Genomic DNA, 20072 nt, shown 5'->3' with positions numbered 1-20072 from the left:
TTCGCCGTTGAGATCTATGAATAATGAAGAGGCCATTGTGGGACAGATAAAATCAAAGGGAAGAGCAGTAGTATTTTACAAATTGAGAGAAAGACGGTTGCTACTTGCTAGACCTGCGTCAGAGTGTTGGTCCTGGGACTCCTTACAGGATATGCCCGCCTTCTTGTCCAATCACCTACTCTGAAAGAGACCTAAGTTACCCCCTGTCGATTTAGTCTGGTATCTACCTTGTAGCTGTGGAATAAAATGCATACCACTTTGCAGCCGCCAAGGCAGACTTTATGGGAGGGGAAAGCATTAGTTCACACCAGAATGGGCGAGAGATCCAGGGGTTGTTATGGTTAAAGGATGGCTGCCAATGCACTCTGTAGTATGCTTCGCCCTCAGTGTTTCAGCTCACGCAGTGTCCTGAGCAGGAGTGCTGTGCTATAATTTTCTATTCAGGCAACATAAATTTGCGAGGGAATCATCATCATTCTCTATATGGTTAAGATAGTATTATTCTTCACCTTTACCTTCTCGACTGCATAATGGCACATTTGTCCCTTGAACAGGCCCAGGCGATTGTGGATGACATCTGGGTGACAAACAGCGGCTTCTCTCCCGAGGTTTAGAAAGTGCTGCCCGAAGAGGCCTTGAGGGGATTCAGGAATCTGCAGTCTATAGCTGGCGGATTGATTGTGCACACAGTAGAAGACCTATATGACACAGACACTTGGTTCATCTTTAAGCTTGCCCAAAACACAGAAGATAATCATTATTAGTGTGCTGCTATTCATGGGGAAGAGCTATTTATTCATTTCACTATACATGCAGATTGTCTAACTGTGGATTTAAATAAGGATAGTTTCACTAAGAATAGATGTGCAGGCCTATGCAGCATTCACTAGAGTATAAAGAAACAAAGGTGGCTATATTAGCCATAAAGGCATTAACTTTCAATCTGTGTTCAGGGTTGCATCTATCCAGCCAGGGCCGTTCTGCTTCTACTTTAAGCACCACTAGGGGGAGAATGGGCTAGGCATAATCACTCCGTTTAACATAGTGGGCTGATATTATCTATATGTGGAAGAGTATCAATAGATTTTATTGCATCTTAGCTCGAGATCATCTGCATGCAAGGGAAACAGTCGCTTAGAAACCAGAGTATGTCGACAGCCAGGGATCCACTTCATGGTTCCTCACAACGATCCAACCTCTCCTCTCGCTCTCGCCTCCACCTCTCCCCCATTTTCCACTCCACCCAAACGAGGGATTGGAAAAGAAGCACTACGCCAGTCACAATGAAGAAAGCTCTCATCACCCTTACGGCACCAATCAGTGGCTGGATGACACTGACACCCGCCGCGCCCAGTAGACAGCGGCACAAGTTGTTGAGCGCAGTCGCACTGGCAGGGCGCTCAGGGAAGCAGTCGATCAGCAACGTCGAGTTGATGTTGAAGGTTGCCATTGCCGAGAAGGCGATCAGGAACTGGAGGATGAGCGGCGCGGCTAGGTTCGGACCAAACTGCCGCCGCAGGTCGTTGAACTCGAAGCTTGGCCCGTACAGCGCGAGCGAGATGATGAGTGCGATGCTGAACAGGGGCATGTAATGTAGACGGGCCCGCACGAGAGGAAAGTCGCGTCTGTTGGCAATTCTTTCGTCGGAGGGAATGCTGTGCGCCAGTCTGTACTGCTCCTGGGCGCGTCTGAAGCTTTGGTCTAGGAGCCAGCCGGAGCTGAGCGAGCCGCAGATGCAGCCAACGCCATTGGGGAGGAAGCATAGGCCAATCTGCCACTCTGTAAGATAGGGGAAGCCGTGCAGCAGCATTGTTGTAGTTGAGGATGTCACCATGCTCCATGCGGTGTAGGCCACTGCGCCCCAGGCCAGAAGGGCTGCGATATCCTTTTCAAAGATGTAGGCTAAAGGGCTGGAGGCTCTCTTCTTCGATATCGGCGGACGAGGCTTCGGTGGGGCACTCATGTCAGGGTTTGCCTTGGACGCCATTGGTGCTTTGAGTCTATAGATAAAGGGTCTGTTAAAACCCGACAGAGGGATGCTGCCGTTGCCCGCTATGCCGCGATGAGTCTCCGGCAGAAAGATAAGGAGGGCGCCGAGGATGATCACACTCAAGGCAAACAGCATCCAGAAAATGCTTCTGAACCCCCACACACTGTTCAGAGCACCTCCAATGACAGGTCCGAATGCCTGGCCCGTCATCCTATTGGGATCAGTGACGTGAACTACTTCTTCAGGCCAATGTGCTATCTGCTTCACCTACCGCATACCAGCGTTCGCCCCCATGAAGCCACCACGTTCTTTTGAACATGTAATGTCAGCAATGACACCAGTGCTGATGCTAATCGTAGCTGCAGATCCGGCGGCCTGCAGGCCTCGCAGGACCATCAGCATTGGATAGCTGGAGGTAAAAGCGAGAGCCAGGTTGGCAGCTGTGTAGATAGTGAGGCATATTGTGAACGTGAGACGGCGGCCGCAGGTGTCTGAGAGCGTGCTGAAGATGGAGGGAGCAATCCCCTGAACAACCATGTAGATGGTGATTGTCAGCGCAACCAGGGACGCATTCACACCCAGATCAGAGGATATGGTGTCGATAGCGGGAAAATAAATGTTCGATGAGAGGGGCGATAAGGAGCCCGCCAAGGAGACAAAGATGACAATATTCCATTTCTGCTTCTTGGAGAGAAGGCGAAACGGCGGCTCCTGCTCTTGAGAGGCAGGTGGCTCAATGGACGTCTTTGGAGATTTATCCTCAGTCATGGCGGTCAACCTGTGCTTGTTTGAATGACGGAGTGGTTGAGAACACAATCTGTTGAATTGAGGGCTTCTGGTGATACCTTATATTTTACTGCTTACCATGTTGGATGATTCGGCACCATCCTCCCTTCATCCGATATGATCGACTGACAATTCAGTGATCTACCCTCGGAAATATTGATCTGCAAACTGATCTACGATATGATGATTTGGATGCTGAAACACTAGGGATGAATAACCTTGATTTTGCCTTATCTAGGAGAATTTCTTAACCTCCAGGTGCCGAGAATGGTTCCATGTGCCCAAGGCTCTAGGCTGGTTGGTCACCGTTGGAGTTTCATGCCGAACCAGACTGCAGAAATCTGAAGTTCTGAACCAATAATGGGACTTCCGTAGGCTAGTAACCCGACCCGCACGGAACTGGCTGTGGCGTTCTACCTACGGTAGGGAACCGCATTGGTTTCGGTTTCCCTACCCCAAAATCTCGGTGGATTCGGTGGGAACCGGACCCCATCTCGGGTCGGGATGGGAGTCTGGCCCAGTCCTGGAACGTCTAAGATGGATGGCAACTTGATTTCCCTGTTGGAGTCTTGGAGATTAAGGTTTAGAACCTTGTTGCTGAAAAGTTAGGAAAGTAGATTTAAGTAGCAGCCAACTGCTAAACTAATAACAGGAAGAAATAGTAGACGGTAGACTATCAAGTACAGTATTTCAAAGTTATAGAAGACTCCACTAGAGAGAAGTTATAGTAGTCTCTACTGCTAGAAGAACCCATCTAATTCTTATAGTATGATGGCTTTTATGTTTTTCAACACCTCAGCTAGTAAACTAGTAGGTAAGGGTCTAGGGATCTTCCTGTGCAGAAACTGCAGATCATGAATGCAGAAAGGTAGGGATACTCTTAGATTTGGGGTTTAAATGCATGTTATGCCTGAAGAGTAAGCACTACAAAGTGCATCCTGGTTAGGCTGGTTTCAAATTGCTATCTCCAATATTAGTCCTGTTTGAAGCCAAGCAGTGATCTGCAAATGACATCTTCCTTGAGGCCACTGACTCTGAGCCCAGTCTACCACACAATGCTGTTACATTCTGCACGTTCAAGCAGGGGTGACATTTACTTCTTACAGTAACCAGTTAGCTTGATATGGCCCATGCTACAACTAATCATAGGATATCTCTTTAGACATTTCTCTTCACAGACTACCCTGCACAAGGCATGTTCTCCTGTAAGTGAGCCTTGATGATCATAGTTGGAATATCCTAGGAAATACTGCTCAAGATCTCTGTATCGTCACATCGGATTGCTTCATTCCTATGCCTGTTGCATAGATAGGCTGCCAGCTGCCTATGTCTGAGTCTAGGCCCTGGCTTCCACTTGCTTGAGTATTAATCTCATGCTATTTCTGTCTTGTAAAATCATAGCATAATGCAAGAGATATTATTGTTGCCTAATTAACTGCAAGGGGGTCTGTTTTATAATCATAAATTACCTGTAATGATGCACAGCACATCACGCTGTCACATTCATGCAGATCTAATGGTTAGCATGCCTGTAAATCTATCTAACAAACAGGGTGATGTATGATGTAGCTCAGGGCAGCACACTTCAGAGTCCTTAGTGGCTAGGCCTCAGTGCAATCTGCTAAAATGCCCCCTTTATTAAGCTAACTTGTCAATACCTCTCAGATGGGTGGGTCATGAATTGCAACCATGATCATTACGATGTGAGTCATTGTAATCGCCATCTCCCCATTCCATCAAGACAGCAGACTCTATCTCCCTCCAAGGTCGAGCCGTATCTGTTTAGTATTTCGTAATGTACTACACCGCTCTAAAGTGTTGTGATCTATCAAATAAGATTCGAGCATCCACTAACCTTCGACCCCTTACGCGTTCTGTCCCCCTTCAATCATCTACTGGATCAAAAAACTGAAATATGTATGCCCTGCCTGGATCGTTCCCTTGAAGTCCTGGACTTGGAATGAGGAACGATATCCATAATTGAACTAGTGCAGAATCTGGAAGTGCCTGAGAAGGTCAATCGGAAGTCAATCGGAATTCGATGAGAGCACATTTTCAGCCATCAGCACTGCTAATAATGTACTCCATGATTAGGGTGTGTGGCTGCCATTTTACTTTCTAGAATCTACTAAGTGCTTGTGGGAAGGAGAGAGAGAATCTAATCATAATATTCGATGATGATACTATCTAACAGAACTATCTAAGATAGATGAGGTGAGAGGTGTTCAGTATAATAAGTACGGCCATGCGAAACCTCAAAAGAAGCATAGGTGAAAAACTGAGTAAGTAGCCTTTATACCCCTCTTCTTCAGTATACTTCACTAATTCCCTAGATTGGAAATAGTCCAAGGTGCGCCGCTCATCGGACGTCTCGTGCGGGAGGAGCCGGAACTGATACCCTATTAGTCCGCCACTGCCGGCGTTTGTGCATTTCAGGCAGGAGTCGGGCGTTTCGTCGCCATCTACGTGGCGGACGGTGAGCATGCTGGTATTGGCAGGCTCCTTGATGGGATGAACCGGCATGTGCAGTAGCTTGATTTGGACTTGGAGAGTTGCATACGGCGTTTCTGGGTGCACCACTATTCGGATTTACTAGATGACTCGGATTATCTGCAACGACCGCGATTGCCGGTTGATGAAAGCGTTCTGTTATACTACTAAAAGTCTAGATAGTAATACAACCAACAACTAATACAGTCCCAACTCCACCTTCTGGCCCTTAACCGTTTCCTTGCAGGACATCTCCCCCTTCGCCCCAACCTTCCCAGACCCGCCAAATTTGTTGACCAAATCGGTGATGATATCAACGATGTCCTGAGCGCCGATGTGGAAGTCGACGTTCCCGTTCTTCCCCTTACCCTGGACCCCGAAGGCGCACGAGCCGAACTGCACGAGCTGGTGCTGGTTGCCGATTGCGTTCTCGACCTCCCAGTCGCCATCCGTGTTCTGGATGTTCTTCACGATCTGCATGCAGTCGGACACAGTCAGGGAGGCATCACTGGTCTGGTCGACGAACATCAAGGTGCCACAATGGTCAGGCGCGGGATAGATCACACCCGGGTAGTTTGGGGCGTCAGTATCCGGACTGTCGCCATGGTTCCATGCACAGTAGGCAATCTTGGCGCTACATACTGGCAAGCGGATGAAGCCTGGCGTGGTGATGTCGTCATTATAGAGGTCCTCAAGGGTCGCCTCATCCTCAGGGTCGGCGGCGGCGCCGCCATTCATCTCACCATTCTGCAGGTACGTACAGACCAATCCAATGATGACCTCCTCCACAGTGACATTGCCAAACAACCCTTAACATATTGAGTCCACACCTGGTAGTGCAGAGAATGCGTTATCGAGGCAACCGCCCTCAAAGCAGGTGTAGGGGTCCCTATCCAGCGTGGCAAGATAGTAGCGCTTGTTGTGGTAGCAGGCCTTTATCAGGAGCATTGTGTCCTTGTCCAGATAATCGCCTATGTCATCCTCATGGTCACAAGAGTAGCCTGTGTTAATAATGAATGGGTACCTGCCGGAAACGGACCAGAGGAAGGAATGGCGAAGGCAAAAAACGCTTTGCCTATGTTTGCCTGTAGAGCACTTCCGGTGTCCTTCGGTTCGTCCGGATTTGTCGGGGGTAGTCCGATGGACTGCCCGGAGCCTTCAACAAACTTGCCGTCAGAGATGAGCTCCGTCAGCAGTTTAATTGACTCATCAGTGCCGCGGAATAGATCGTCCAGTGATTTCTCTGTAATCTTGCCCCAGGCAGCAATCAATTGGCCCATGTAGTTGGCGATCTTATCCTGCTTTCCTGGGGTCCAGCCATCACTGTCATCCACCAGTCAGCAAAATTATTATAAAAGCTAGGAACAGCACCTATGGGCCAGGGTAATTGAGCACGTCCTTAGCAATGGTTATACTTTGTGAGATGAGGGTCATGGTAGTATCTTTGGCGTTGTCCAATAGAGAACCACCCTTAAGCATGAAATAGGGCGTCTTCAACAGGACTTTTTCGGGAATTTGCAAGGGTTGGTATCTCCTGTACTAGCTAGACTCGGATTTCGTCTGCCTGCCTGAAAATGCCTAAATTGAAGAATGGGGCAGCTATTGCAGATGTGCCAAGGGTGACAAGATCAATCAGGATTAAAAGCCATTTATTGTCGTCGGGTTCAGGTATCGGCGCGAACTTGTTCTCGAAATCATCCAGGGCGTTGGTGATTTCCGAGGCGGCGGCCTTGAACAAGGCATTATGATAGCTTTCGTACGGCTAGACTATTGTCAGAGTCTGTCAATCGCTTGAACAGATATCCACACCTCATGAATAATGACCAAGGAATTCCAAATCATCCAACCTGCTGCGCCTGAACTGTTTGTGTTGAACTCCTTATACTGCTTAGTCTTACCATAGTTGCTTGTGGACAGTTAGATGTATGCATTACTACAACCTTCTGAATGAGTATGACTGGTGTTATAATTTCTACTTGCGGCCGCCATACATGATGGATGAGGAGGTGCAGCAAATCCCAGGGTTTTGGAGGAAGGGCTGAACCATCTATTTAGAGAATATCTCGCCTGGTTTAATATAAGCTATATCTTTCTGGCGGTGCAGCCTGACCAATGTGTCATGTACAGTATTTCCACTACTCGGTCGACCTGAGGGTCCTCTGGCGCAACGGCCTGGGTGCCATTGCTGGTCATGACCTCGTCATCTTGCTATGACGGCTGCGAATCTATTGCCATCCGGTGACCCCATCGGCCGCTTATCCGCTTGCTCATTCCTTTTGATACTGTTATATGAAAATATCCACGTTTGTTTGCCTTTGCGTGCTTTGTTAAGGCCACTAAGGTGGTCTTTAGGACATACTGCCCTGATTGTCTTCCAGGGTTTTGTATTACTCAGAGTGCTGCTTGGTTGTTAGTGAACATTACTGCATGTTGGATCTGACGGCGCAGTATGATTATTGTGGCCAAAAGGATCCCTTGTAATTTGGCGGTGGAGACCATGGCCTCTGACAGCTCCCCTATGTATGTTGACTGTATCTCCTGGTGCTGTAAGCAGACTGTGATTCTCCTACACTGCCATTAACCCTGCTACTGTCCGTGTGTACTGCTGTTACAGACTGGCTGTGGCCTGTTTGCTTTGTACTGCTTGATTGCTGTTTCTACATGCTTGTTGGGCTATTTATCTAGGTTTCTTAATTGATGGTGTGAACTCTTAGGAAGTGGATGCTGGAGCATCATGCTTTACAAACGTGTGTGAAAGTTGGCAGACCAAGGGCGGATGATATGTGTGTTGAAATTTAGGAGGCTCATAACCTAGATATTGCAAGGACCACCTGAGGGGGGTGATGTGAATACGTATATCCGGATGAGAAAGGTCTCTCTCAGAGTGTCTTACCGGCCTGGGGGGAACATTCCATAGTCCTAGTTATGCAAAGGGCCTATCTGCTCTTTTAAGGTAGGACTTTCATAAAACGGTACCGCACTACTTCTAGTTGACACATCTCTACTATTTAATATATATTCCTCTCTCCAAGGTATGATGGCCATTACAGGCAAATCAATCAATATCCTACAACATTAGATGAATGTATGGCTATTCTAGCCAATTAGGGCCATTTCAATGATCCTCGGCTAGGAATCAGGCTAACCTAGGCAGCAATAGCGCGGAGATATAAATGCAGCCTACCCCAACCAGCACCTTTATACACCAGATATAATCACCCCACAGCACATGGTGCAGGATGCAGGTTCTCAATCAACTGCCCCTAGATTGTCTGCTCCTCCTCGCAGACTATCTACCCCTGGGGCGAGATATAAGCGCCCTCGCACGCACAAACCGCCGATTATACTACGCACTCAACCCCTATCTCTACCGGCACAACATCCGACACCACGGAAAAGTTGCCGTGCTCTGGTGGGCAATCCTGCGGGCAGAAGTAAATACAGCGCGCCATTCAATTCGCGCGGGGGCCGATCTCCACATAAAAGATGAAATCTATTATGACACCGGAACGGCACTGCACAGGGCTGTGCGAGCCCGGTATGAATGGAGATCGCGGTGCGAGCTCAACCCAAAGATCGCGCGCCGGCAGGGCGCGAAACAGGTCAAAGACTATGATGCGATGATCTCAATGCTGATTCAGGAGGGAGCGGATGTCAACGCGAGTAATTCTTTGGGTTTGACACCCCTCCATACCGCGGCGCGAGCTGGAGACAACCAACTGGTCAGCTTGCTCGTTGATGCAGGTGCGGATATTTCGGCCCGGGCGAAAAGTGGTGAGACGCCCTTGCATACGGCAGCAAGCTATGATGGGGAGGGACCGGGGGCAGTGGGTTTGGTTTTAGAGAAAGGAGGTGACGTTCATGCCCGGCGGAAGGACGGGCGAACGGCACTGCATGAAGCGGCCCGGGCAGGAGGATCAAATGCTGCTGTCTTGCTCATTGAAAACGGCGCAGATTTGGAAGCAAGAGACAAGGAAGGACGAACGCCCCTGTATTTTGCGGTGTGTAGCATGCGCAGTTCTTCTACAGAGCTGGAAGCAGTGGTGCAGCTTCTGATTGACAAGGGGGCCGACATCGAGGCAAGGGATTTGTCAGGATTGACCCCGCTACATGCGGTAGCTTTAGAGGGGAGGTATGAAGAGTTATTTCGACTGCTCGTCAAGAACGGCGCCAATGTGGAAGCGAAGGATAGCAACGGACATACGGCGGTGGAAATCGCGCGCAGAAATCACAGGGCTTACATGTTGAAGTGTATCACCCGACGATCAAGTCGACGCGCGGGGGGAACTTGAACCGGTTTCTGGAAACCCACTGCTTTTTACCATCATTCATGCAAAAAGCCATGTCACCGGGATAATTAACTAGTGCCTCAGTCCCGGATTGAACAAATAGTTCTCGTGGCCGGACTGTGCCCCGTCCTGCGTATGTTATCAGTCAATATATGGTGTCTGACCGAATTATCGTCCTCTGACAACCTATCATAAAGCATGATGCATTGATAGCCATTCAGCGGCCTTGGGCTGTCTATCATTTGCTATATCGCCAGCTGACACCTTCCTCAAGCAAACTGTTTCCTCTCTAACCCCTGGCTTCTTGTTAGGAACAGGCTGCGTTCAAACTCCCACATTCAGACCTCTGCACAGACCGAGGTGTTTATCATGTACCACCCATGGTCTTCTGGCGTGCCTTTCTGTCCAAGGTTTCCATCCGTACTGTTGATCCCATCGATACGGTGAATGTCGGCAGTCGTAACAGGCACCCCATTACCGCTTGTAATCCAGTACTCAGGAGTCAATTGGCTATATTCAAGGAGAAATGGAAAGTCCCATTTAAGTCTTGTAAGAAGACTTGGAACGATATCCCAGGCATGGGTGATGCGGTAGTTATCACCAGCCGTCTGTTCTGAGATGAACTTGGCAAACTCGTAGTTCCCTACTGATGGGGCTCCGAATGTATACTGCATCATATTAGACGAATGATATCCCTCGTCAGAGTGAAAGGACGAACCAGATCAACATTAGCTTCTTGCCGGAACATAGCGGCTGCGATTGTCGCCAGCGCACCGCCCAGACTGTGGCCAGTAAAGACGATCCTATGCCCCGGATACTGTTGCGCGGCGTCCCGGACCTTAGGAAACACACACCCCGAGACCGCCTGAACCGCGTCCCAGAATCCAGCGTGGGCCTTGCAACCCTCGCAGCCGTCGATGCCGGTTACATCCTCGTAGATAGCGTAGATATCAGCCAAGGAATTATTCCTAGATACTGTTCCACGGAAGGCGAGAGCGATGGTCTCGTGGGTATGGTCAACAGCCATGTAGCCATGAGTATCACCAGGGTTAATGCTGGCCCAGTTAGCCTCAGTTAGCATGGAGATTGTCAATACATACTGCTCAATTCGACTCAGTATCACTGTGTCTGCGTCTTCGAGGTCCGGACAGTATCCAGCATCGCAGTATATGGGCAACTGCTCGTCCGCACCACAGGTCGACGTAGTTGAAACAGAGCCATTGTGGTTTGCTCTGCAGTTGGCCGCCATCGCATACTGTGCCATAAGAGTAAAGTCGTCGACCAAGGCCTGGGAAACCTCTAAGGTGGATGTCAGCTTGATTTCCTTGTTGGATATCAAGGTTCATGAACCTCGTCGCCAAAAATTCGGGATGGCGGATCCAAGTAGCGGCCAAACCGACAACAGCAGGAAATGGTACACTATCGAGTACATCATTTGGAGGTTGTAGAAGACCAGAACAGAGAAGTTGTAGCAGTCTCTACTGCTAGAAGAACCCATCCGATTCTCATAACATCATGGCTTTTATATTTTATCCTTGACTCCTCAGCTGGTAAGCCAGTAGGTGAGGGATCTTTCTGTGCAGATCATGAATATAGAAATGTAAGGATACTCTTGGATTCGGGATTTGAATGCATGTTATGCCAGCAGAGTTGGCACTAGTGATTGCATCCTGTTTTCAAATCGCTGTCTCCAATGTTAATCCTGTTTTTAGTCAAGCCATTATCTACACCTAAAGCCTACACCAGTTATATCTCGTCGTTTATGCCGCCCTCGTTAAAATTCGGGCCAAATCTTGTGGTCTCACAGCCCTAAGCTGCAGATTCTTCCCCCACATTTTCCTCCCGCCTGCAACTGCAGTGATAGTGTCTCGGCTGTCCCCGACGCCAGCCGACGTGAGGTATGCTGAGATGATGAACAAAGGGCCATCCCTTGCAGAAAGACTGCATGTCGGAACCGCAGAACTCGATCAACTTCGCACGAGGAGTCCATTCGACACTCTCAGCCCCAAACAGCATCTGCAACTCTACACCGTCTTCTGTGCTGCATTCTCACCGTCCCATTGCCCAGGAATGGAACGCAGCGCAGCCCTTTCCCCCCGTGTCCCCACAATGCTCCAATTACAGCTATGAGGATAGATTATATTGTCTGGGCGAGAAAACGGGGTACCTTATAGCATCGTGAGCAATGTCGGCCCCTGACGGAGTGAGTACGCAGTTGAGACTGGTCGTTGTCCAGGATGAAATGGAACCACATGTCCAATCCAATGCCGAGCTGCTCGAGTTGAAGTACGGCGGTACATAAAACAGTTTCTGCACACTCTGGTGCAGGTTAATGACATTGTAGACTGCTTACTGGAGGCCGCTGACTCTGAGCCTAACCTGGCAAGATGATAGTATTACACTCTACACATTTAAGCAGGGTTCTAATTAAATAATATTTAGATTGAACATGAAGATCTGATAGTAATATACAGTCAACTTGATACACTGCCCGCTGCAAAGATAAGGCTGTCTATCTGGACTCCATACCCCGGCTTTGACTCCCTTTATCAAAAGCATAGTATGATTCAGGATAGGTTAGCATTACTAAATCAACTGCAAGGGGGGCGTTGATCATAAATTACTTGTGATGATGCAGAGTAGGTCATGCTATCACATTCATGCAGATCCAATGGTTGGAATGTACATAGATGCATCTAACAACCTGGATAAAGTACAATGTAGCTCAGGGCGGCACTCTTGAGATTCCTTGCTAGCTAGGACCCGGGACAACCTACAAAAATCCTCTCTGGTCAAAAACACTTCTTGATGCCTTCGCAAAAAAAGCAACTCCGATCATCCAATATCCGAGCAGCCAGATGTCAGGCAATCAGCAGTTATCTATGGTAATATGTTTTCGACACCTTACTAGAATCAGGAGAAGTTGCTAAAGAGCAGGCCGACAGGATAGGAGCAGGTATACAATGGTATTAGTCCGTGATGACTATTGACACCTCAAGAGGATGGCCATCAGCAACACTGCTAGGTACGTTGGTTTATAGCACGCATTAGTCTGTCCATCATTCAGCTTTTAAATATGACACTGGCCGTTTGTTGTATCTCTTTGACCTATCCTCACTTCTCACTCTATATAGCTTTCTGTACTTCCATGCGCGGTTACATTCAGTATCTCATCTACCAGAATGTGGCTGTGTCCGTCAAGCTTTGCTGCTGTGGGGAATAGCCAGAACAGGAAAACAGCTCGTAACCTCCCTTTGTAGCCAATGAGCAAGCCCACACGACAGGACTTGGCTATGTCTTGGGTACATACTTTATTCGCGCATCCTTTTTTGTGGCTTAGCATGTAAGCTCACCTTAGTCTGTGAAAAAGCTTGAAACCCACGAGCTGGCTTCCTCTTTTGGACTCACTTTTTCTTCAATCCGGGTGCCTGAGCGGTTACAATGGAGGAGGTGGTTGGCTTATGATTGCTATATATGTACCAATGGTTTCTAGTTATGACTATGGAAAACACAATTGAGCAGCCCGGTATCCAGTGTGATCGAACCTGCTAGAGAGCCACTCCTTCCGACTCGTCATGTCCACAAACACGAATCGAGTGGTTTCCATCGTGGAACTGGCCGTCTATATTCCAGCACTGATTCCGGCCGTCATTGCGTGTAAGCGTCATGAATTTGGTCGTAGCTCAGGGTGAGTTCATCCTGCATCCCCTTCTACGTCTCTGCTGATGCAGAAGCGTATAGGTGGCATTTTACCCTGACCCTTTGCCTGGTCCGTATTGCTGGAAGCACATGTCAGCTCATACTGTACTCCAACAATTCGGTCGGTCTCCTCAAAGCGACCTTGATCCTCGAATACATTGGCCTGGCGCCCCTCCTGCTTGCGACGCTGGGAATGCTCTCGCGTTTGTATGACCCCTAGCCGCACTCTTCCAAGTATGCATCTTCCCTGAATTTCCGTCCCGCTGACCGGTCCATCTAGTGTTGTCTGGGTCAATACCTCCTCGGCCGCTCCGAAAATCTCGATTCGGTACTTCCGACTCGTTCAACTCGCCGTGGTCATCGGAGCAGTACTGGGAATCATCGGCGCCGGGAAAACCCAGGCACAGACCAACTCCCCCTCGATCTGGTCCGAAGTCGCAGTAATTTTCTACGTAGCCGCTGGTGCCGCATTGGTACTGATATTCCTGCTGACAATCCCCTACTTTGCATCAGTCCCGGAGTCGGAGCGCCCTCTCGCGCCCGCCATCGGGGTTGCGCTGCCGTTGGACCTGGTCCGGCTGACATACCAAGTCCTCGTCGTATTTGTGCATCGAGGACCCTTTAGCCGAACGGCGCCGTCAGTCGGCGTCCGCGTGGGCATGGCCCTGGTGGAGGAATTTGTCGTGGTCGCAATCTTTCTGCTGCTAGGATTCAGGCTGGATAGACTGGACAAGGGCCAACAGGGCCCAATCTTGTCAAGGCTCTGGAAGGATCCCCCGGGGGACAGGAGTCGGAGCAATAGGAAACAGTGCCGGAGACGTCATGGGGGAGGAGTCCAGTACGAACCGGCGTTTGACTTGGAGGATGCTCACACACTGCAGGATGCCGGACTTCGCTCCTAGGACGGATCAGTTTTCAGTCCAGGTTATTTTATATAAGAAGCTTAATAAGTAAACCAGTAAAGCTTGTATATATATAAATGCTTTTAACTTATTCTCCCTACTTAGCCGCCTTGGTTACGCATCATAAGACACACAGAATGTAAATACACATACTCCACTTAGCAAGGGTGAGCATTTCCACCCTGTTCAAGTCATAGACAGCGCGTGCTCAAGAACCATAAAAATGCGAGAAATGGATTTTGCCAACAGTCATTCTTAACTCTGAATCTTCAGTTCTACTTTCTTGGGGCGTTGTTTTGTGACTTTAAAATGCATGGCAGTTTCACGGAGCCAACACTTTGAGTGCCGGAGCTTCATAGTCTGTGGCATTAACTGCGATCGGTCAACTATCATCGAGCACAAGCACTCCAAGAGGGCAAAGGGAATTAATACCGATTGATATCATAAGAAAACCAAATTCATCAGTCTCCTCGAACCACCTTTCTGCTCTCGTATTCATAACCACGCCTGGCCGAATTTCGCCAAGCTCGCCTTGCAAATAACCTTGACCAGCCCACCTCGCCAACCATTGCATATAGCTCTTACTCCACTCCTGCTCCGTCCGCGCCTGCCAAAGTATTTTGGCTGCAGGCGCAGGCATGAATCCCAGGTCTCTACAGTCAAAGCAGGGGGCCCGGTAAAGGACCGAGTATGCCCAGTGTAGAAGGTATAACGCAAGGACCGCTCGGCGTTTGGAAGTAACATGCACCCATGCTTGCCAGGTTGGTCTCATTTGCTCTTTCTCTTCTTGGAGTAAGAGGCCAGTGCGGACGACATGGCGAACGAGCTGCTCCACTTTTCGGAAGATCTCGTTATGGTCAGCTCGTGGGCTGTCGAAGTTTGTTGACGGACAGATGAGCATTATTGCATATATGACTACAGACTGTAAGACTGAGACGAATTCCGCTTCGTCAGGATGCGTAGACGGGTCCTGTATTGGAGTGTTAGTGGAAGAAAGAGGCGATGGTAGCTATTGACCAACTGGATCCACGATGCTTTCGAGCTCGCTCAAAATCGTTCTCCGGACCATTTCTTCCGCCCCTTCACGTTTTCCATGCCACATTTTAGTCAGAGTTATACAATTCGCCAAAGCAGACGGCAGTTGCTTGTCATGTGTTATCTGAGTCGGATGAAATAGAGGTGGCACTTGGAATTCCTCCGCTAGCATTTTCGGCCATGTCCGAAGCACCCTAAAGAGAAGCTCCATGCTGTGAGTAGCTAGAGCGAGAGACACTTTGTCTCCGTATGGCTCGGGATCGGCGAACGGAAATGAAAGGGCTTGAACGAACCCCGGCGAGTCTAACTTACTCTGAGCTCTATTTGTTTCCTGATTTCCCGTGTTAATCGCCAGCTGAGAAGAGAAAACAGCTGGATTTGATGGTTGCGTCACATCCCACGTGTCTGAGCTGGAGAATACGGCGTCCAAAAGATGAGACTCGAAGGTTGCAGGTAGCTCTTGCTCCTGTTGTAACCCCAGATTTTGAGGAGGAGGATCTAGCTGAGTGGCCACACCAGGATTGATCTCACTGCTTTCTGTGGCAGGCGAATCGGACGGTGCGGCATTGGCATAAGTGCAGGATGTATTGCGCATATGGCACCGGGAGCAACGAGGACGATCTAAGTTGCATCTCGTCTTGTTCGAAACACACTGATAGCACGCTTTGCGTCGCAAATGTTGCTGCCGAGACTGGTTGCAATTGTTTCTCAAGTGGCGAACGAGGGACGATCCTGTCATGCTGTCAACATATATTCCGTATAATTTTATTCAGTTACAGCTTCTTAAAAACCTACGGTGACTGAACCTAGCGAAACAAAAGGAGCACTCAGCTCTCTGAGCAAAGGTGCCCTCCATGGTGACCCTTGCTGGTACTTTCGAGGAATGTTAGACGGCGAGTTGTCGAGGTTGAGGGGCAACTCGGGTCTCCGAGTTGCTTACCAAGTAAAGTGGGTTCGTGCGATAGCTGGAGCCTGGAGCCCATGAATTCTGGATTGCAGCTGGGAGTCAGTATAAAGGCTCGCCACTCTCTCGCCCAAAGGAATTATATCCGATCAGTCAATCGTATATCTCAAAATGACCATTAATCACGTCTTTGTGTGGGCCTCCGCGGCTAAATTCGAAAGCTTGCAGGCTTTCTACCGCGCTGTTCTGCAACCGATCGGCTATACTGAGATGATCAGCGCGAAGGGCGGCAACCTTGTAGGATATGGCAGTGATTATCCCTATTTCTGGCTGCAGAAATTGCCTGCAGACAAGGAGCCCTTACCTACTCATATTGCATTTGATGCTCCCAGTGAGTATCCTTCAATGCAAATCTTGTGATGAACGAAGCTCTGACACCTTGACCAGCTAACAAGGCTGTGGACGACTTTTATCGCCTGGCATTGTAAGCCTCTCTTTGGCGCGGTTTTCCCCATTGACTAATTATTTTCATGGCGCTAATATTGCTCGAGGCAACACGGAGGACGAGATCACGGAGGACCCGGAATCCGAGAGGAAATGAGCCGCCAGCCGTACTATTCGGCATTTGTTTTTGACTCGGATGGGAATAATATCGAGGCTGTTTGTGTTAAAAAATAAACTGTTGAGTGATGGTGTTGTTGTAGAAGATGTTACATTTGTCCAGAGGCGTGATGATAGCCAATACTTCAAAAATCTAGCTCCTCGACCCAGCGTCTGCTCTCAAACACAAGAAGCGGAAATTGTAGATTCTTCTTTTACTTTTATTTTGTAAAGAAGATTTCGAAACACCTAAAGAATACTAGTAAACTGTAGAACTTTTCTATATTAGTGGCTATTTACCTGCGTGCAGTACTTGTGGAGATTCTAGCGCAACCAACTGTACCAAAGTCTGTCTCAGTGTCTCCTTAAACCCAGTAAATTGCTACCTGAACACCTCCTCCGTCCTCTGTCCAGCCTCCATTTAATCGTCGCGAAAGAGCCCTCCATCGGTAGAACTTTATTTTAACCTCATCTGCGAAATATTCTTGAGTAATATCAGCCGCATCTCGATCCCAAATAACGCCTTCAGGCGCATCTGACGACAGTATATACTCCATATTCCCCGACACCCGGTCGGAATCTATAGCATCGACATGGGCACGCGCCACATCCGCAACATGTATGGACACCCTAATATGCTGCATGTTCCACTCAGCTGCGCTCACCGGAACCCGGAGTTCCATGTTGCTTGGCACTGATCACAAAACAGAATCTAGGCTTTGTGAAAGCCCCACTCAGAGATATTCAATAGTCAAGATAGTGATGAGAAGAGTAATAAATGTAAAGAGCCTGGTGTTGGCTATAACTGTGAAGGTAGAATAAGACTAGGTCCTCACTTCTATATCCTCACCTCATGTGCACCCCAGCAAATCTTTGACAGTTTATTAATGCGGGGAGAGGGACATTGGAAATGTGGGGTGCTGGGACATCGGAAACGATCTAAGGAAAATCCGGGGTAACAATATTCGGACCACCTCTGTTACTGATTAGGAAAGGCGTGGTTATCGTATTACATATGCAGTATAAGCCTGAATTGAGATGTTGCTGCTTTATGGACCCGGAGTATCTCTCTTGGCTCCGGTTTGGCCGCAACCACAGCGACCCATGATAATCAGTCTTTGCCGACCAGTTTGGAGTCTTCTTCCTCCCATTTCGGGCGAGGGATGAGCAGAGATGCTAGAGACCCATGGCACCCAGACCCACTCCGTCCGCGGGGTCTTGGCGTCGCCGGAACTGCGAGTTCCCATCTGGTGATAAACAATCTTCAGCACATCGCATTGCTGGTTATGGAGGATACCAAAGCCTAGCACTAGTGGCGATCGGCCTTTGCTTATGTGCTGATGACCAATCTCACCGTCATTTTGCAATAATAACAAACAACCTGGAAATGAACTATATAATAGGGACAAGTCTACCTGGATATGGTGCTGGGTTTGACAGTCACTTGAGTCCAGAAAGCTTCAAATTCCAGTGATTCCCGCACGGTCGTCTAGATTCGGGAGCATACCCTTTCTACGATGCCTACCTACGTTGTGACTGGCGCCGCAAGAGGCCTTGGCGTATGTACGAAGAGCTACTCCAGATTGGTAGTTTCTAATCACATTGATTTTCAGTATGCGTTTATCAAGCTACTTGCGTCCGACCCAGCAAACACCGTCATTGGATTAGTGCGAAATTCAACTACTGCTCGAGCTCGCCTTGCACCTGATAGCATCACCAATGTCCATGTTATACCCGCGGATATCACCGACAAGGTGGCTATGAAGCGCGCAGCTGAAGAATCTAGGGAGGTCCTTGACGGCAAGGGACTAGATGTACTGATTTGCAATGCCGCCTATATCAGCGAAGTCAGCGCCTTGAAATCTGTTCAGGAATTGTATATCGTCGTGACCACCGGAGATTACTGAATGCGAAGGCTGATCATGCTCCACACAGTGAACAAGATACTCTTACTCTATTTGATGACGCAGAGAAGAGTTTCAATGTCAACGTCCTTGGGACTCTGAAAACCGTATTCGCATTTCTCCCGCTTATCCAAGAAGGCCAACTAAAGAAGGTCGTAGCCACATCAAGTGGCATGGGCGACATTGGTAAGTCCTCGCCATTTGTACGCAAAGGAGCAAATATTCATCATTTAAAACTTTTGCAGCATTGTGCAGACCCCATTGATGCTAATCCCGTCCAGACCTTATAAACGAGGCTAAAATTTCTAATGTAGTACCATATGCCCTGAGCAAAGCGGCTCTCAGAACCTTGTTTGCAAAACTTGCTGCGGCTTATGAAGAATAAAATATCTTGTTGATCTCTCTGTGCCCGGGCTTGGTAGATACAGCTGAAGGCGACATAACCTGTATTCAACCCAACATCCTCTTCCTGTTTAAGGAGTCGCATATGCTTACTTCGCATAGTATCTGCAGGTGACATGGCTCGTTATGAGAAAATCAACAAAAAGTTCGAGAAGTATGCGCCTGGAATTAGACCATCGCCACCAAACGTGTCTGCAGAGAGCTGTCTGGCTGCGATCAACCGCTCGTCGTTAGCGACAGGACATGGAGGCTTATTCTTTAGCCATAACGGGACACGCCGGTGGATGTGATCTGAATATGGGGCTCTTGCTTGAAGCTCGGAGTTTTTGCCAGCAGCAGACGGAATATTATAAGTAGATTCATGGAATGAATTTTCCAGCTTTGTCATTCTGTAGTTCCTAATCAATCTTAAACATGGCGTCAGCAATTTATGCAAGTACTCCCATCATATTCCTCGTATTGACTGTATTATCAATATGGCTTTTCAAGCACCTCTCGTAGGTTTGTAGCTTTTGTGGTCCTGAAGGGCATGTGCGCACCCACTGGGGTGCGTGGTATAAATATCTCTCATATGACTTAGAACAATAAACACTATTTTGTTCCTTTTTTTCGCTTTCCCCTCTCGTGCGATACACCTACGTCTAGGAACTGTGCCGTCGTAGAGGTTGCGGCGTACTTAGGTCAGGTTACGTATCGCATCGCGCGAACATTTGTAGTGGTTGCCCTAGCATCATGCTTAGACCTGGCCCGGACCTGCGCCACGGGTCCATGATCAGGTCTCTCGACCCGACCCTGACCTTGACCCTCCGAGGATCTATAGCGGGTCACCCTCAACGACCCGCAGCGACCCTCAAATGCATAAGTTCGAGAAGGTTTACCTAATTACGATGGGAATTGATGGCTTATTGTAATAAGTTATCCTATTGGATATGCAAATTTCCCCATCTGTATAAGTAACATTTTTACCCTGTTTGACTTGTTTTGAGGACCCCCAGGGTCGCCTGCGGGCCCGGGCCAGGTCTAATCGTGTTACCTATCATAGTGGTTGCTGTGGACGTATACCCGAGAGTG

At 48.6% G+C, this 20072-nt stretch overlaps 8 protein-coding genes across 8 annotated transcripts; 4 read left to right on the top strand and 4 right to left on the bottom strand.

Moving 5' to 3' along the window:
• Nucleotides 1–1171: 1171 nt before the first annotated feature.
• On the bottom strand, nucleotides 1172–2758 carry CDV56_104267 (uncharacterized protein; the record flags this gene model as incomplete). Its single annotated transcript, XM_026757886.1, has 2 exons — nucleotides 1172–2201; nucleotides 2262–2758. 2 exons carry the CDS (start codon nucleotides 2756–2758, stop codon nucleotides 1172–1174), a joined length of 1527 nt encoding a protein of 508 aa, XP_026615865.1.
• A 2706-nt stretch (nucleotides 2759–5464) lies between these two features.
• CDV56_103839 (uncharacterized protein) lies at nucleotides 5465–7167 on the bottom strand (the record flags this gene model as incomplete). Its single annotated transcript, XM_026757458.1, has 5 exons — nucleotides 5465–6013; nucleotides 6095–6237; nucleotides 6291–6589; nucleotides 6949–7028; nucleotides 7165–7167. The coding sequence occupies 5 exons, from the start codon at nucleotides 7165–7167 to the stop codon at nucleotides 5465–5467; spliced, it is 1074 nt and encodes a 357-aa protein (XP_026615864.1).
• A 1338-nt stretch (nucleotides 7168–8505) lies between these two features.
• On the top strand, nucleotides 8506–9558 carry CDV56_103587 (ankyrin repeat domain-containing protein; the record flags this gene model as incomplete). The annotated part of the gene is made up of 1 exon (XM_026757206.1): nucleotides 8506–9558. One exon carries the CDS (start codon nucleotides 8506–8508, stop codon nucleotides 9556–9558), a length of 1053 nt encoding a protein of 350 aa, XP_026615863.1.
• Nucleotides 9559–9893: 335 nt separating this feature from the next.
• Nucleotides 9894–10819, bottom strand: CDV56_103448 (lipase family protein; the record flags this gene model as incomplete). Its single annotated transcript, XM_026757067.1, has 3 exons — nucleotides 9894–10223; nucleotides 10274–10610; nucleotides 10656–10819. 3 exons carry the CDS (start codon nucleotides 10817–10819, stop codon nucleotides 9894–9896), a joined length of 831 nt encoding a protein of 276 aa, XP_026615862.1.
• Nucleotides 10820–13130: 2311 nt separating this feature from the next.
• On the top strand, nucleotides 13131–14156 carry CDV56_103083 (uncharacterized protein; the record flags this gene model as incomplete). Its single annotated transcript, XM_026756702.1, has 3 exons — nucleotides 13131–13243; nucleotides 13297–13461; nucleotides 13535–14156. The coding sequence occupies 3 exons, from the start codon at nucleotides 13131–13133 to the stop codon at nucleotides 14154–14156; spliced, it is 900 nt and encodes a 299-aa protein (XP_026615861.1).
• Nucleotides 14157–15165: 1009 nt separating this feature from the next.
• CDV56_102891 (uncharacterized protein) lies at nucleotides 15166–15786 on the bottom strand (the record flags this gene model as incomplete). The annotated part of the gene is made up of 1 exon (XM_026756510.1): nucleotides 15166–15786. One exon carries the CDS (start codon nucleotides 15784–15786, stop codon nucleotides 15166–15168), a length of 621 nt encoding a protein of 206 aa, XP_026615860.1.
• Nucleotides 15787–16266: 480 nt separating this feature from the next.
• Nucleotides 16267–16583, top strand: CDV56_102798 (uncharacterized protein; the record flags this gene model as incomplete). The annotated part of the gene is made up of 2 exons (XM_026756417.1): nucleotides 16267–16486; nucleotides 16543–16583. 2 exons carry the CDS (start codon nucleotides 16267–16269, stop codon nucleotides 16581–16583), a joined length of 261 nt encoding a protein of 86 aa, XP_026615859.1.
• A 1629-nt stretch (nucleotides 16584–18212) lies between these two features.
• On the top strand, nucleotides 18213–18984 carry CDV56_102484 (uncharacterized protein; the record flags this gene model as incomplete). Its single annotated transcript, XM_026756103.1, has 4 exons — nucleotides 18213–18254; nucleotides 18309–18571; nucleotides 18631–18785; nucleotides 18881–18984. 4 exons carry the CDS (start codon nucleotides 18213–18215, stop codon nucleotides 18982–18984), a joined length of 564 nt encoding a protein of 187 aa, XP_026615858.1.
• Between the last annotated feature and the right edge of the window lie 1088 nt (nucleotides 18985–20072).

The sequence above is a fragment of the Aspergillus thermomutatus genome, assembly GCF_002237265.1.
Source record: "Aspergillus thermomutatus strain HMR AF 39 chromosome Unknown NODE_55, whole genome shotgun sequence".
Lineage (NCBI taxonomy): Eukaryota > Fungi > Ascomycota > Eurotiomycetes > Eurotiales > Aspergillaceae > Aspergillus > Aspergillus thermomutatus.
This window is presented reverse-complemented; position numbering and strand designations above follow the sequence as displayed.